A 12,417-nucleotide genomic window follows, 5' to 3' on the forward strand; every position below is an offset into this window, starting at 1 on the left:
CAATAAAATTGATGTTGATGAACAACAAAACTTGCATGAGTTCTTTCAATTTTATTTTTTATTTATTTATTTTTTTTATTTTTATCAAAATGAGTTCTTTCAATTTGAATTTCAAATAAGAGGTTTGCTTTATTTAATATCTTGATGGTGAATTTTTTGTGGAAGATTTTATTATTATATTTATTTAAGGCTAAATTACAAAAAATAAACATATGTTTCAGAAAATTGTGCAAAATTTCTATTCTTTCAAAATTGCGTCAAACTCTTTTTTGATTTTATAAACTTTGCGTTTTACCCATCGGCCGTCCTTATTTAACGATATTTAATATGCACGCATCCAAAATGAGAATAAGTTTCACAATCTTCATTTCTAAACCCTTAAATTACAAATATATTCATTATTTGTATTATTTAACCTAATATACTTTGAAATAGTTACTTTTCTCTAGTTTTAAAAGTTTATTTTTAATATTTTTTTAGATTAAATATAACAGAAATTAATATATTTATAATTTTAGGAGTTTATAAATTAGTAATCTGAAATTCATTTATAATTTGAGTGCGTGTAGGTCAAACATTATTAAATAAGGACGACCGGTGAGGTTTGATGCAAGGTTTATGAAACCACGAAAAAATGAGAAATTTTGCGCAATTTTATAAAACCACGATGAATTTTGTGCAATTTAATCTTTATTTTACTTTGAATGTAATATTTTATTAGAATAAAAAGTATATCTTTACAAAAAAAAAAAAATTGTAAAAGTTAAATAGTTAGATGCTCATATTAAATAAAAATACACTACTATAAAAAATAAAAAAAAACATGTTAAGTGTCTGTTTTATATATACATTATAAATTTAAAATTTTATTTTTTCAAGTAAAATGATACTCCTTTCATTTTTTAAATCTATGTGTACTATTTTTTTAGGATTGCAATAAAATGGTTTTGTTTTTTAATAAAAAAATTATTATATTTTTATTTTTTATCATAAAAGAAAATAATAATAATAATTATTCACTTTTATTAAAATTTATTTTCAGTCAAATGAACATCCATTGAATGACCGAGAGTAGTGTAATATTTTCTCTTCTATCTAAAAATAAATTCATTTGATTTTTTATTGTATAATAGTCTTTCTAACATGTAAAAATAATTTCATTTAGGTTGGAGGTTGAGTTATAATGTGAGATGTATTTTTTAATTTTTATAGTAAAAAAAAAAAAAAAAAAATTGTATAATAATTTTACTAAATATATATATATTATTATATTTTTTATAACAGATGTAAGAAAAATAAATGTATTTTCTTGATGACATTAGGAGTATAATGTTTTTAATGAATATCTTTTCATTAAAAATAATAGTTCATTCGTCCCACCTACTATTTCATATTGCCGTTTCTGTTCGTCTCACGTTTCATGTCATTTTTTTTTTTCTGAAAAATGATTATGCATCTTAATCTTATTTTAAAATTTCTAATTATTTCATTTTTCCATTTTGGTCCGTTCCATAACAAAGTATCCATTTCTTTTTACCTACCTAACATTACAAATATCCTTCCAATTTATAATATATTAGCGTTAATTTAGTCTTTTTATCTTTACTTCTACTTTATCCCAATATAATACTAATATTTCTAAAACTCCGTGCAAAAGCAAATGAATATATAGATATGAGACGGAGAGAGTATGTTATTTATTTTTACTAATACATTTTTAATTATATACTAATTATATTTATTCTAAATTTTCGAGTATAGCGTAATCAAAATGTCCAATAAGAGACGGAGAGAGTATAATTATATAATAAATTATTGAAAAAAAAAAATGATTCCTTGAAATGAAATATTTTCCGGTGGAATGAATGAAATGTCGGCACAGTCAAAGGCAAGAAATTGATTCCTCCGCGCATTAATTACTATTCACACTACATACATACATACATATATACATACATATGTTGACTTAATATAATCGTGCTTATAATACAATAATATTAAAACAATACTTTATAAATAAATTTATAGTATACATATAAAATAAAATTTATTATTATATTTCATATAGATAATTGTTAAGTTTTTTTCCCCAAAGCAATCTATACATAAATATGGATACAATTGCGAATGTTTATATTATAAAAAAAAGTTCAATTTTGTTATTTTCGTTCGTTCCAAAACAATAGTTCAATTTTTATTTTTTAGTAACAAATTTCTCATTTTTTTTTATATAATTATTCATATCTTTTTTTCACAATAATTACATAAAAGTAAATATATTTTGATTTTTAAAATTTTACTCACACTATTAATATAATACTCCATCTGTTCCAATACAATAATCTTGTTTATCATTTTTGTCCGTCCGAAAACAAAAGTTTTATCTCCATAAATAACCATATCACTATAAAACTACCACTATTTTTTCATTTTTATTACACAATTGTCGTTACGTTTTACACTAATACACTCATCAGAGCAAAAAGGTCTTTTATTTATACTTTTTACCGACTACTAATATAATATAAATATTTCTTAAATCTCGTATTTAACCCAACTAAAACTATAATTTTGGAACAGAGGGAGTATTATTATTATTTTTTAATTTTCGTAGCAATCTCGCATGTCCGCGAGCGACTGTATAAATACGTACATAGACTGTATAAATACTTACATTCGTTCATTCCTACACAGACGCACACGATTTGTTTTGTCTGATAAATAGAAAATCAAAACCAGTACAATGGGCCGGGCCGGGCCGGGCGTTGAATAGTAAGCTTGTATTGTAGTAGTAGTATATGTACTTTGTCGCGTCCGCACGGGCCCACCACGTGATCGCGCCTACTCTCTCTTTCTCTCTCTCTCTCTCTCTCTATCTCCCTTCTTGGATTCCATTCCATTCGATTTCTCTCTCTTTCTCTCTCCCCCACAAATCAAATTCAAATGAATTTATAGACCAAGAAAAGTCTTGTTCATTCTCCCAGTTACGTTTTCTCTTACACGTCCCATCATCATATCATATCATATCATTTATTTTCAATTTCAATTTCAATTTCAATTTCAATATTTCATATCATATCTTATCACCCCCTTCTTCTTTTGCCCTTTTCCTTAATTCCCACTAATCATCAATCGCCAAGATTCCGATCAATCGACCCATCCCAAAAAAAAAAAAACAAACAAAAACCATTCTTACATGACCACGACAAAATTGATTTACCTATATAGATTTTATACTAATAATCATAGGCTAATTTAATTAAACAAACGATCAATCGATCGGCTTATATATATATATATATGGAGCCGCCGCCGAGCGGGGAGGGGGATGAGCCGCCGCCGCCGCAGCCGCAGCCGCCGGAGACAAGCGCCGAGGCTGCAGGAGGATCGGCTGCGCCGAGCCGATACGAGTCACAGAAACGGCGCGACTGGAACACGTTCCAGCAGTACCTGAGAAACCACAAGCCGCCGCTGACGCTGGCGCGGTGCAGCGGCGCGCACGTGATCGAGTTCCTCAAGTACCTGGACCAGTTCGGGAAGACCAAAGTGCACGTGACGGGCTGCCCGTACTTCGGGCAGCCTAACCCGCCGGCGCCCTGCGCCTGCACTCTGAAGCAGGCCTGGGGCAGCCTCGACGCGCTCATCGGACGCCTACGCGCCGCCTACGAGGAGAACGGCGGCCGGCCGGAGGCCAATCCGTTTGGCGCCAAGGCCGTTAGGATTTATCTGAGAGAGATTAGGGAAAGTCAGGCGAAGGCACGTGGAGTGCCATATGAGAAGAAGAAGCGAAAGCGTGCCTCGTCGTCGTCTTCTGCACGCGCCGCCGCCGCCGCCGGAGATGGAGACGGAGCTGCAAGCGGTAGCGGTGGCGGTGGGCTCGTCTCTCCCGGCGAACCGCCCAGTTAATAATAATAATAATAATAATAGTAGTAGTGATATATGAAAACACACTGTTAATTACAAGCAAATGCTAAATTGTTATTTATATATCCTGTAATACATTATTAATTTTATTTTATTTTTTCAATATAGTAACTGTTAATTGTGAATTATTATTTTATTTAAATTTATGTTTATTTTTAATTTGTTATATTAAAATATTTTTGATGTTTTAGTAAAAATTTATACTATATTTTGTTGAGAGTTGACAAGATAAATTAATAATATTACCTTGGTTCGGTTTTAAGGGTCTTATTTATTTTTTTTTTTTTTGTTAATATTTGAATATTAATTATTATATGAAAATATTATAAAAAATAAAGGAAAATAACAAAAATACCTCTATAAATATTTTATAATACTATTATAATATCATTTGTACAAATAAATTATACAAATATAAAAATATTTTTAATGCTAATTACAATAAAGCAAAAATAAATATAACTTTTAGAGGCTGATGGAGAGAGTAATAGTATTTAATTGAAAGTTATTAGTAGAATGCAAAAGACTAAAATATAGTTACTTTTAATAATTTTAAAAAATATGTTAGAATAATAATTAAAAATAATTCAAAAAAATAAAAATAATTTTATTATTAAATAGAAATCATAGTTACTAAATAAAATAAAAAAACAACTATTTTAAAATATACTAAAGTGACAAAACAAACAACTATTTTTAAAAGGAGGAGAGAGTATATTTTTATATAAAAAAATAAAAAATAAATAAAAGTAAATCTCACATTAAAACCTTCGCCCACGGAGTAGTATTATTATTATTACTTATTTAGGTGTGTGTTTTTATTTTTTTTTTTGAGATTTTTTATATTTTTATTATTTATCAATTTTTTTTTTTCAAAAATATTAAATCAAATATTTATTTTTTATTTTTTATATTATACTAAAAATTAATTTTATATTCAAAATATTATATCAATACCTATTTATAATACTTTCTCCGTCCGGCCAGGGATGAACCATTTTATTAAGGATACGGTTTTTTAGGTAGGGTAAATTAGTAAGTTATTAATAATAAGTTACGATATTAGTTTATTATTTTGTATATGAATAATATTATTGGTATTTTAAAAATTTTTAAGATTATATCTTGAAAAAATATATGCAACATAAATATCATTTTGTAGATAATACAATTTTATATAATACAAATAAATAAATTAGTTTTATAAAAAATAAGGAGTTTTAAATATAAATAAAAAAATTATGTTAATTGAGGAGAGAGATAGAAATAAAGGGGTTTTAAATAAGTCCTGAGATGTTAGAAGTTTAATTAAATTGATTTATATTTGTTAAATATATTTAAAATTAATAAAATTACCAAAAAAGAAAAAAAAGTCATCTTTTGTGAGATACATTAAAAAAGAAAAAATCATCTATAGCGGAACAGAAAAAATATATTATACTGTTATTTTAATTCAAAATTTTTACTATTCAAATTTTGACTGCCAAACATAAAACAGCCGTACTACTCTCCGATGCTTTGTGGGTAAATTAATTAATTTAAAGCTGGATTTTATAATTAATTGTTGTTTGGAGAGACCCGTGTCGGTGGCAGCAGTATTATTTATTTATTTATTTATTTGTGAATAGTGAAACATGGTTTTGAATTAGCTTTCAACACCGACGACCTAATTAAATGAACATATATACATATATATATATATATATATATACACACATGAAGTGGGAAGGGGTAAAGCAAGTTTGGAAGGAGCTTTAAATTTTAAAAATAATAATAAAAAATTTAAATATGTAATACTCCACATTCACCTATTAGTAGGGGTGAGCAAAATATCCGAAATTTGAAAATCTAATCCGAACCAAACTGAAATTTAAAATTTGGTTCGAATTTTCGAATTGAATTTTTAATAAATTTTGAATTTTCGGATCGGATCGGTGTACTTAAATCCGAACAAATCCGAAATCCGAAATATAACATTTTAATATTTTTTTTTATTATACATATTTAATATTTTATTAGAAAATATTATATTTTAATATATTTAATTTTTATATATTATATATATTTAATATTATAAAATAATAAAAAAATTTAAAAATTAAAAAAAAAATAAAAATATTTAGAATTTCGGATTTTTTAGTTCGGATTACGGATTTTCGGATTTCGGTTATTTCGGTTCGGTTCGAATTGGTTTTTTTCAAAAATTTCGAATTTTCGGATCGGTTCGAATTTGACAAAATCCGAACCGAAAATCCGGATGCTCACCCCTACTTATTAGTGCAACATTTGATTTTCAATACGAGAATTTAAAAAATATTACTCCATTCGTCCGGAACTATAATCTTAATTGGATGAGATAAAAAATTTAAGATATATTGGTAGTGGATAAAAAGTATGGATAAAATTTTTTTTTGCCCCTATGAGTGTATTAGTGTAAAAAGTAATGGCAATTGTGTAGTAAAAATAAAAAAAATTGGAGTAATTTTATGATAATATGATTATTTATGAAAATAAGACTATTGTATTGGGACGAATGGATTATTAAAATAAAATAAATTGAGAATAATGTAATGTGATGTGATAAAAGTATAATTAATTATTTTTTATTTAAAAAATATTACAGAATATATAAAGCATATCAAAATAAAAAATATTACTCCCTCCGTTCCCCAGATACCATGTCCACGTTGCCGTTTCTGTCCGTCCCACATACCATGTCACTTTCCTTTTTTTTAAAAATGATTACACACTTTAATCTCATTTTAAATTTTTAAATTTTATTTTTTTAATTTTAATTAAACTAATTAGTTATCTTAATTTTAATTTATAATTATTTATATTATAGGATAATTATTTTTACTGATACATTTTTAATTATCTACTAATTACACTTCTCTTAAAATACAGTGTCGCAGACACGGTATCTGAAACAGAGAGAGTACAAAATATATTAAAAAATTATTATAAATAAATAACGTCAACATTTAATTTACGAGTACATATAAATGTAGCCTTATTTATAGGTGTAAGAAATGAAGATCGATATGAGCTATCACTCTACGATACTCTGCTGCTGCTGCTGCAGCAACAATACACGCACGTGCTCTTTCCCTTGCACACACATATTCATATTGTATTTTTTGTATATTTTAGATTTTATTTCACATTTTTTTATTTATAAGAAAAATTATTTGCGATTATTTGTATTGTATAATAATTATTTTTTTTTTAATACATTCTTAAAAATTTTACTGATTATATTTTTCTTAAACTTCTATGTATACTATAACTTAGACATATAATATGAGACAGACTAGTTTTGTACAAGAATAATTTATATATATATTGTCTAGTGTTTTTTATATTAGATCTAGATAAAAGTATCGATAATATAAAAAATAATACCGTCTTCGTCCACCACCGATCTATCTATTTGTATTTGAAATCATTGTTTTTAATATTAAAAATATTTTTATATTTGTATAATTTTTTGTACAAAAATTATTGCATTTGTATTATAAGACACCAATAGAAGTATTTTTGTCGTTTTTTTCTTCGATTTTTACTGTGTTTTTTGATATAATAATTAATATTCAAAGATTAACATGCAAAAAGTAAATAGATAGATTGGCGGTGGACGGAAGTAGTATTTTATGTTAAATTGTTAATTTATTTTATGAGTGATAGAATCTTTTAAACATTTTATAAAAAAAAATACTCCCTCCGTCCCGGTGCAAGGTTGCTTTGTACTTTTTGCACATATATTTTTTAATATTAGTATTATAATGAATTGTAGTGAAAAAGACAAAAATACCCCTATTTGTATTGTGTAATATAAAAGTAATGACATTTGTGTAATATAGTGAAGTTTGAAGGGTATTTATTATGTTAGATAGGTAGTATAATTATTAAATTAGGAAATAGTAACCTTATTTTGGGACATACGAAAATAGAAAATTGCAACCTTTCAATGAGACGGAGAAATACGGTGTTTTTTATTAAAAAAATATGTAAGGAAATTATTGAAAATTATGCATTTGGAAAGAACAGATCCATAGTATTTCGGTTTCAATTGAAAATATAAAATATTTTGAATAAGAATTATATTATATTTCCTCCTATCCAATTCAAAATGTATTTTTTTTTATCATTTTCATCTGTTTTATTTCAAAGTATCTATTTTTTATTTTAGAAAAAATAATCATACACTGATATTAAAATATTATTAATTTTTATTTAAATTACAAACATACTATTATATATACAATTACTTTATAGATAAAGTCAAAAGACAAAAATATCATAAACTCTTGCACACTTCTACCGATCAATAAAATACTTTTTTTTTTTTAAAGCTACTACAAAATCTCAATTGAATTGAGACAAATGGAATATAATTTATGCTTACATTAATAAATACTCTTTTTGTTCGCTAAATATATTCAATTTTTTTTATATTTACAAAGACATGTTCACATATTGTTTATGTTTTTATACGTTGCCATTTTTCATTTTGGTCTGTCCCAAAACAAAGTTACAATTTTTTAATTTAGTAATTGTACTTACATAACTAACATAATAAATACCCTTTCAACTTACACTATATTATACAAATGCCATTACTTTCATGTTATAAAATACTAATAGAGACATTTTTGTTCTTTTCACTGCAACTTATTATAATACTAATATTAAAAAATGAGTATATAATACTTTATCTTTGATAAAGTAGTTTATATATTTATTATGGTTTATACTCTCAAGATGTTTTGCATAAAATTGTATAGTTAACAATGTGTTCGGTTATAGGATTTTATCAAAATTCTACTATTCATCCAAAATTTTTCTCCCAAAAACATCAAATCAAACACTTGTTTTTTATTTTTTATATTATATTAAAAATCAATTTTACATTCAAAATATCACATCAACACCTATTTATATCACATCATACAACTATTCAAATTCAAAATTTTTACTATTCAAATTCCAATCCAAAATCCAAACCCCCAAACAAACACACCCTAAAATCACATAACAAATGGAATTTGACAATAACGAAATAATGGCGATGGAAGTGTGAATTGCAAATATTTTGTTAATAAAAATTGTATTCAAACAGTGTGAAAATTGTTAGGCAGATGTTAAAATGGCCGCCATACTAAGAACTCCTTATTTATTTATTTATTTATTTTTTTTATGTTAAAATTTTGTTTTTGATAATATTATTGTTGATATATATTTATGGTAATATATTAATATATATATATATATATATATGACGATATAATCCTAATTTTAATCAACAAATCAAGTTATTCCGTTTATCCAATATGATATTAGAGCCCCGACTTGTTCCCAAAATAATACAAAAACATTGTCCGTCCGTTCCTCCACCTTCCGGCAACCGTTGATCGTCACCGCCACCACTATCAGAAGCGCCGTGGCGAGACCGGCCAGCACCCGGAAAATCTCGGAAATCAGCGGCGCATGGAGGGCTCACACGCCTGACGAAATTTTTCGGCAAACGTCTCGCTGGCGCGTGGAGGCGCGTGCGGCGGAGGCTGCAGGAGTTTTTCGGACCGTCGCATTCGGTTTTTAATTTTCTGTCCGATAGTATTTTCAGATTTTCAGTTTGAGTAGTATTTCATAATCGTCTGATTTTTCTTGTTCCGGGTTCGATTCGAGCTCGATTCTGTCTTCTGTCTGTATTTCTGTCAATTTGATTTTCAGTTTGAGATATTGCATTTTTTTGGTATGGAAAAGGTGGATATTCATGTTCCGATAAATATTATTCTGTTGGGGGATAATTATAGTTTGTGGGCGCAATCAATGAGAAGTTTTCTAATAGGTAGGAAACTGTGGTGGATTCTTACTGGGTATATAGTTGCTCTCGTCGCTCCTATTTATATTGGAGAAGTTGCGCGTACATCTAAAGCTGTCGAATCATATATTGAGAAATTAGAGGATTGAGACAGTAAGAATCATCAAATCCTTACATGGCTACGTAATACATCTACTCTGGTGATACAGGTTCAACTTGCCCAATTTGAAACTCTGCTAGGGTAGCTTGGGATTTCTTGTCAGTCCGCTTCCGTACTATTGGTTTGGCACATTATTATCAGTTTTGGAGCACACTACATGGTCTAAAACAGGAACCGGGACAGTCTGTCAACGGCTTTCTTGCTCAGGTGCAACCCATTTGGCATCGGTTGGATCAGGCTGAGATCAGCCCTGATCATCTCTGTCTTATTCAGGTTTTGATGGCTTTGCGTCCAGAGTATGAGGCAGTTTGTGCCCTATTTGTTACATCAGCACCCGCTTCCTACACTGGATGGGGCTATTCAGGAGATTCTTTTTGAAGAAACTCGTCTTCACCTAGTCAAGGCTCCTCCGCCTGACTCTGCTCTTGCAGTCACTGCCCGAATTCCTACTCAGAGTCGTCAATTCTGCTGCAAACGATGTCAGTCCTCTGATTACGACTTCGGTCACTGCCCCAAGGTGGAGTGCCATTACTGCCATGTTTTAGGCCATACTATACAGTATTGCCCTATCAGGCCGTCCCGCTCTGGCAGCAGTAATTCCAAGCCTTGGCATGTTCGTAGACCTCCTCAGTCTAGTACCTCATTTGTCACAGCCTCTGCCACGCTTGCGCTTGTGCCTCCTACGATTCGGGACTTAGAGGCTCTCCTTAAATAGGTTCTATCGTCCAATACCGCCATGTCTACCACATCAGGTACCTCTCCTTGGTATTTTGATTTTGCTTGTAGTAATCATATGACCTCTGATATACGCCTTATGACCTCTATATCTACCGCATCATCTCTACCCCCTATCCTTACCGCAAATGGTACCCATATGCGCATCACCTATATTGGACACACATCCACCTCATCCTTATCCTTCCCTAACACCTACTATATTCCCCAATTAACCTTGAATATGATCTCAGTTGGTCAATTAGTTGATCAAGGTCTCACAATGATTTTCTCTTCTTCTGGTATGTAGGTTCAGGATGCGTAAACCGGGAGGACGCTCGGGAAGGGCCGGAAGACGAGCCGCTTATTTGAGCTTGAGTCACTTCAGCTCCCTCGTCCTTCTATTTTCAATAGGTTACGTATTTCTCATCATGTCACATTTTGGAAGAATACCGAGTTCTCTTCCTTATCCCATTTTCAAGTTCCCTTTAATCGTGCGTCTCCGTTCTTTACCTTGTCCTCTCCACCTCTATTTTCTTTCGACGACGCGGCTCCGTCCTTTGCTCCTGACGTTGTCCCGGTTACACCTCTTGAGTCCAACTGTCGCCTTACTCCGATGGATGGTGCCCCTTTTGATGATTCTACCTTATATTGTCAGCTGGTGGGAAACCTGATATATCTGACTGTTACTCAACCTACCATTGCCTATGTTGTTCATATCGTCAGTCAATTCATGTCCGCTCCTCGGACGACTCATTACTCTGCTGTTCTGCGGGTTCTTTGGTACGTCAAAGACACTCTCCTCTATGGTCTTCATTATTCAGCTCGCTCGTCCTTGGTTTTAACCGGGTACTCTGATGCTGATTGGGCGGGAGATCCCACCGATCATCGTTCGACTACTGGCTTTTGTTTCTTTCTCGGTGATTCGCTTATTTCTTGGCGCAGCAAGAATGAGACGGTCGTCTCCCGATCTAGTATGGAGTCCGAGTATTGAGCTCTTGCCGATACCACTTCCGAACTTCTATGGCTTCGATGGCTACTGACTGATCTCGGTGTGTCTCAGCCCTCTACTACCACTATCCATTGTGATAGTCAGAGTACCATGAAGATTTCGACGAATAATGTTTTTCATGAGCATACGAAACATATTGAGATCGTCTGTCATCTTGTATGTCATCACGTTGCTAACGGCAACGTCTCCTCGTCCTCCACTTCTTATGCTGATCAGACTGCTGATGGCTTCACCAAGCCTCGTTTATCCGATCGTTTTCAGTCATTCTTGAGCAAACTCAAGCTAGTTTCCACACTCCCACGTTGAGCTTGAGGGGAATGTTGATATATATTGTAATATATATATATATATACATTTATGGTAAAATATATCAATATATATATGACAATGTAACCCTAATTTTAATTAAAAAATCAAATTATTCCGTTTATTCCAACTCGACATTAATGTCTCTGACATTAATCTATCAAATAGTCAATTTATATTTGCATAAACAAAGCCGTTTTAATTGTTATCTCATGTAAAATATAACCATGAAGCTCACAAATGAGATAATGATATCTTATTAAAATATTTATTATTTAATTTATTCACTTGTTTAAAATATTATCTTTAATATTAGTTTATCTTAAAATATTAAAAATAAAAGAACATATAAAAATATTACAAGTGATAAACTTTTAATTGCATAATTCAATAAATAAATAAAAAATGTGTGAGTGTATTTGTTTATTTAATTTGATAGTAACGTAGGTCAGTAGATGTGATGTTCAAAATAAAATA

At 29.8% G+C, this 12,417-nt stretch overlaps 2 protein-coding genes across 2 annotated transcripts; both read left to right on the top strand.

The window, feature by feature from the left end:
- Nucleotides 1-2,817: 2,817 nt before the first annotated feature.
- Nucleotides 2,818-4,049, top strand: LOC127253507 (protein LIGHT-DEPENDENT SHORT HYPOCOTYLS 5-like). Its single transcript, XM_051278135.1, has one exon. The coding sequence runs from the start codon at nt 3,301-3,303 to the stop codon at nt 3,904-3,906; it is 606 nt and encodes a 201-aa protein (XP_051134092.1). The 5' UTR covers nt 2,818-3,300; the 3' UTR covers nt 3,907-4,049.
- A 7,189-nt stretch (nt 4,050-11,238) lies between these two features.
- LOC127253551 (secreted RxLR effector protein 161-like) lies at nt 11,239-11,940 on the top strand. The gene is made up of 2 exons (XM_051278198.1): nt 11,239-11,580; nt 11,686-11,940. The coding sequence occupies exons 1-2, from the start codon at nt 11,239-11,241 to the stop codon at nt 11,938-11,940; spliced, it is 597 nt and encodes a 198-aa protein (XP_051134155.1).
- Nucleotides 11,941-12,417: the final 477 nt, after the last annotated feature.

This window comes from Andrographis paniculata, unplaced genomic scaffold, assembly GCF_009805555.1.
Source record: "Andrographis paniculata isolate CXL003 unplaced genomic scaffold, ASM980555v1 Contig51END, whole genome shotgun sequence".
NCBI lineage: Eukaryota > Viridiplantae > Streptophyta > Magnoliopsida > Lamiales > Acanthaceae > Andrographis > Andrographis paniculata.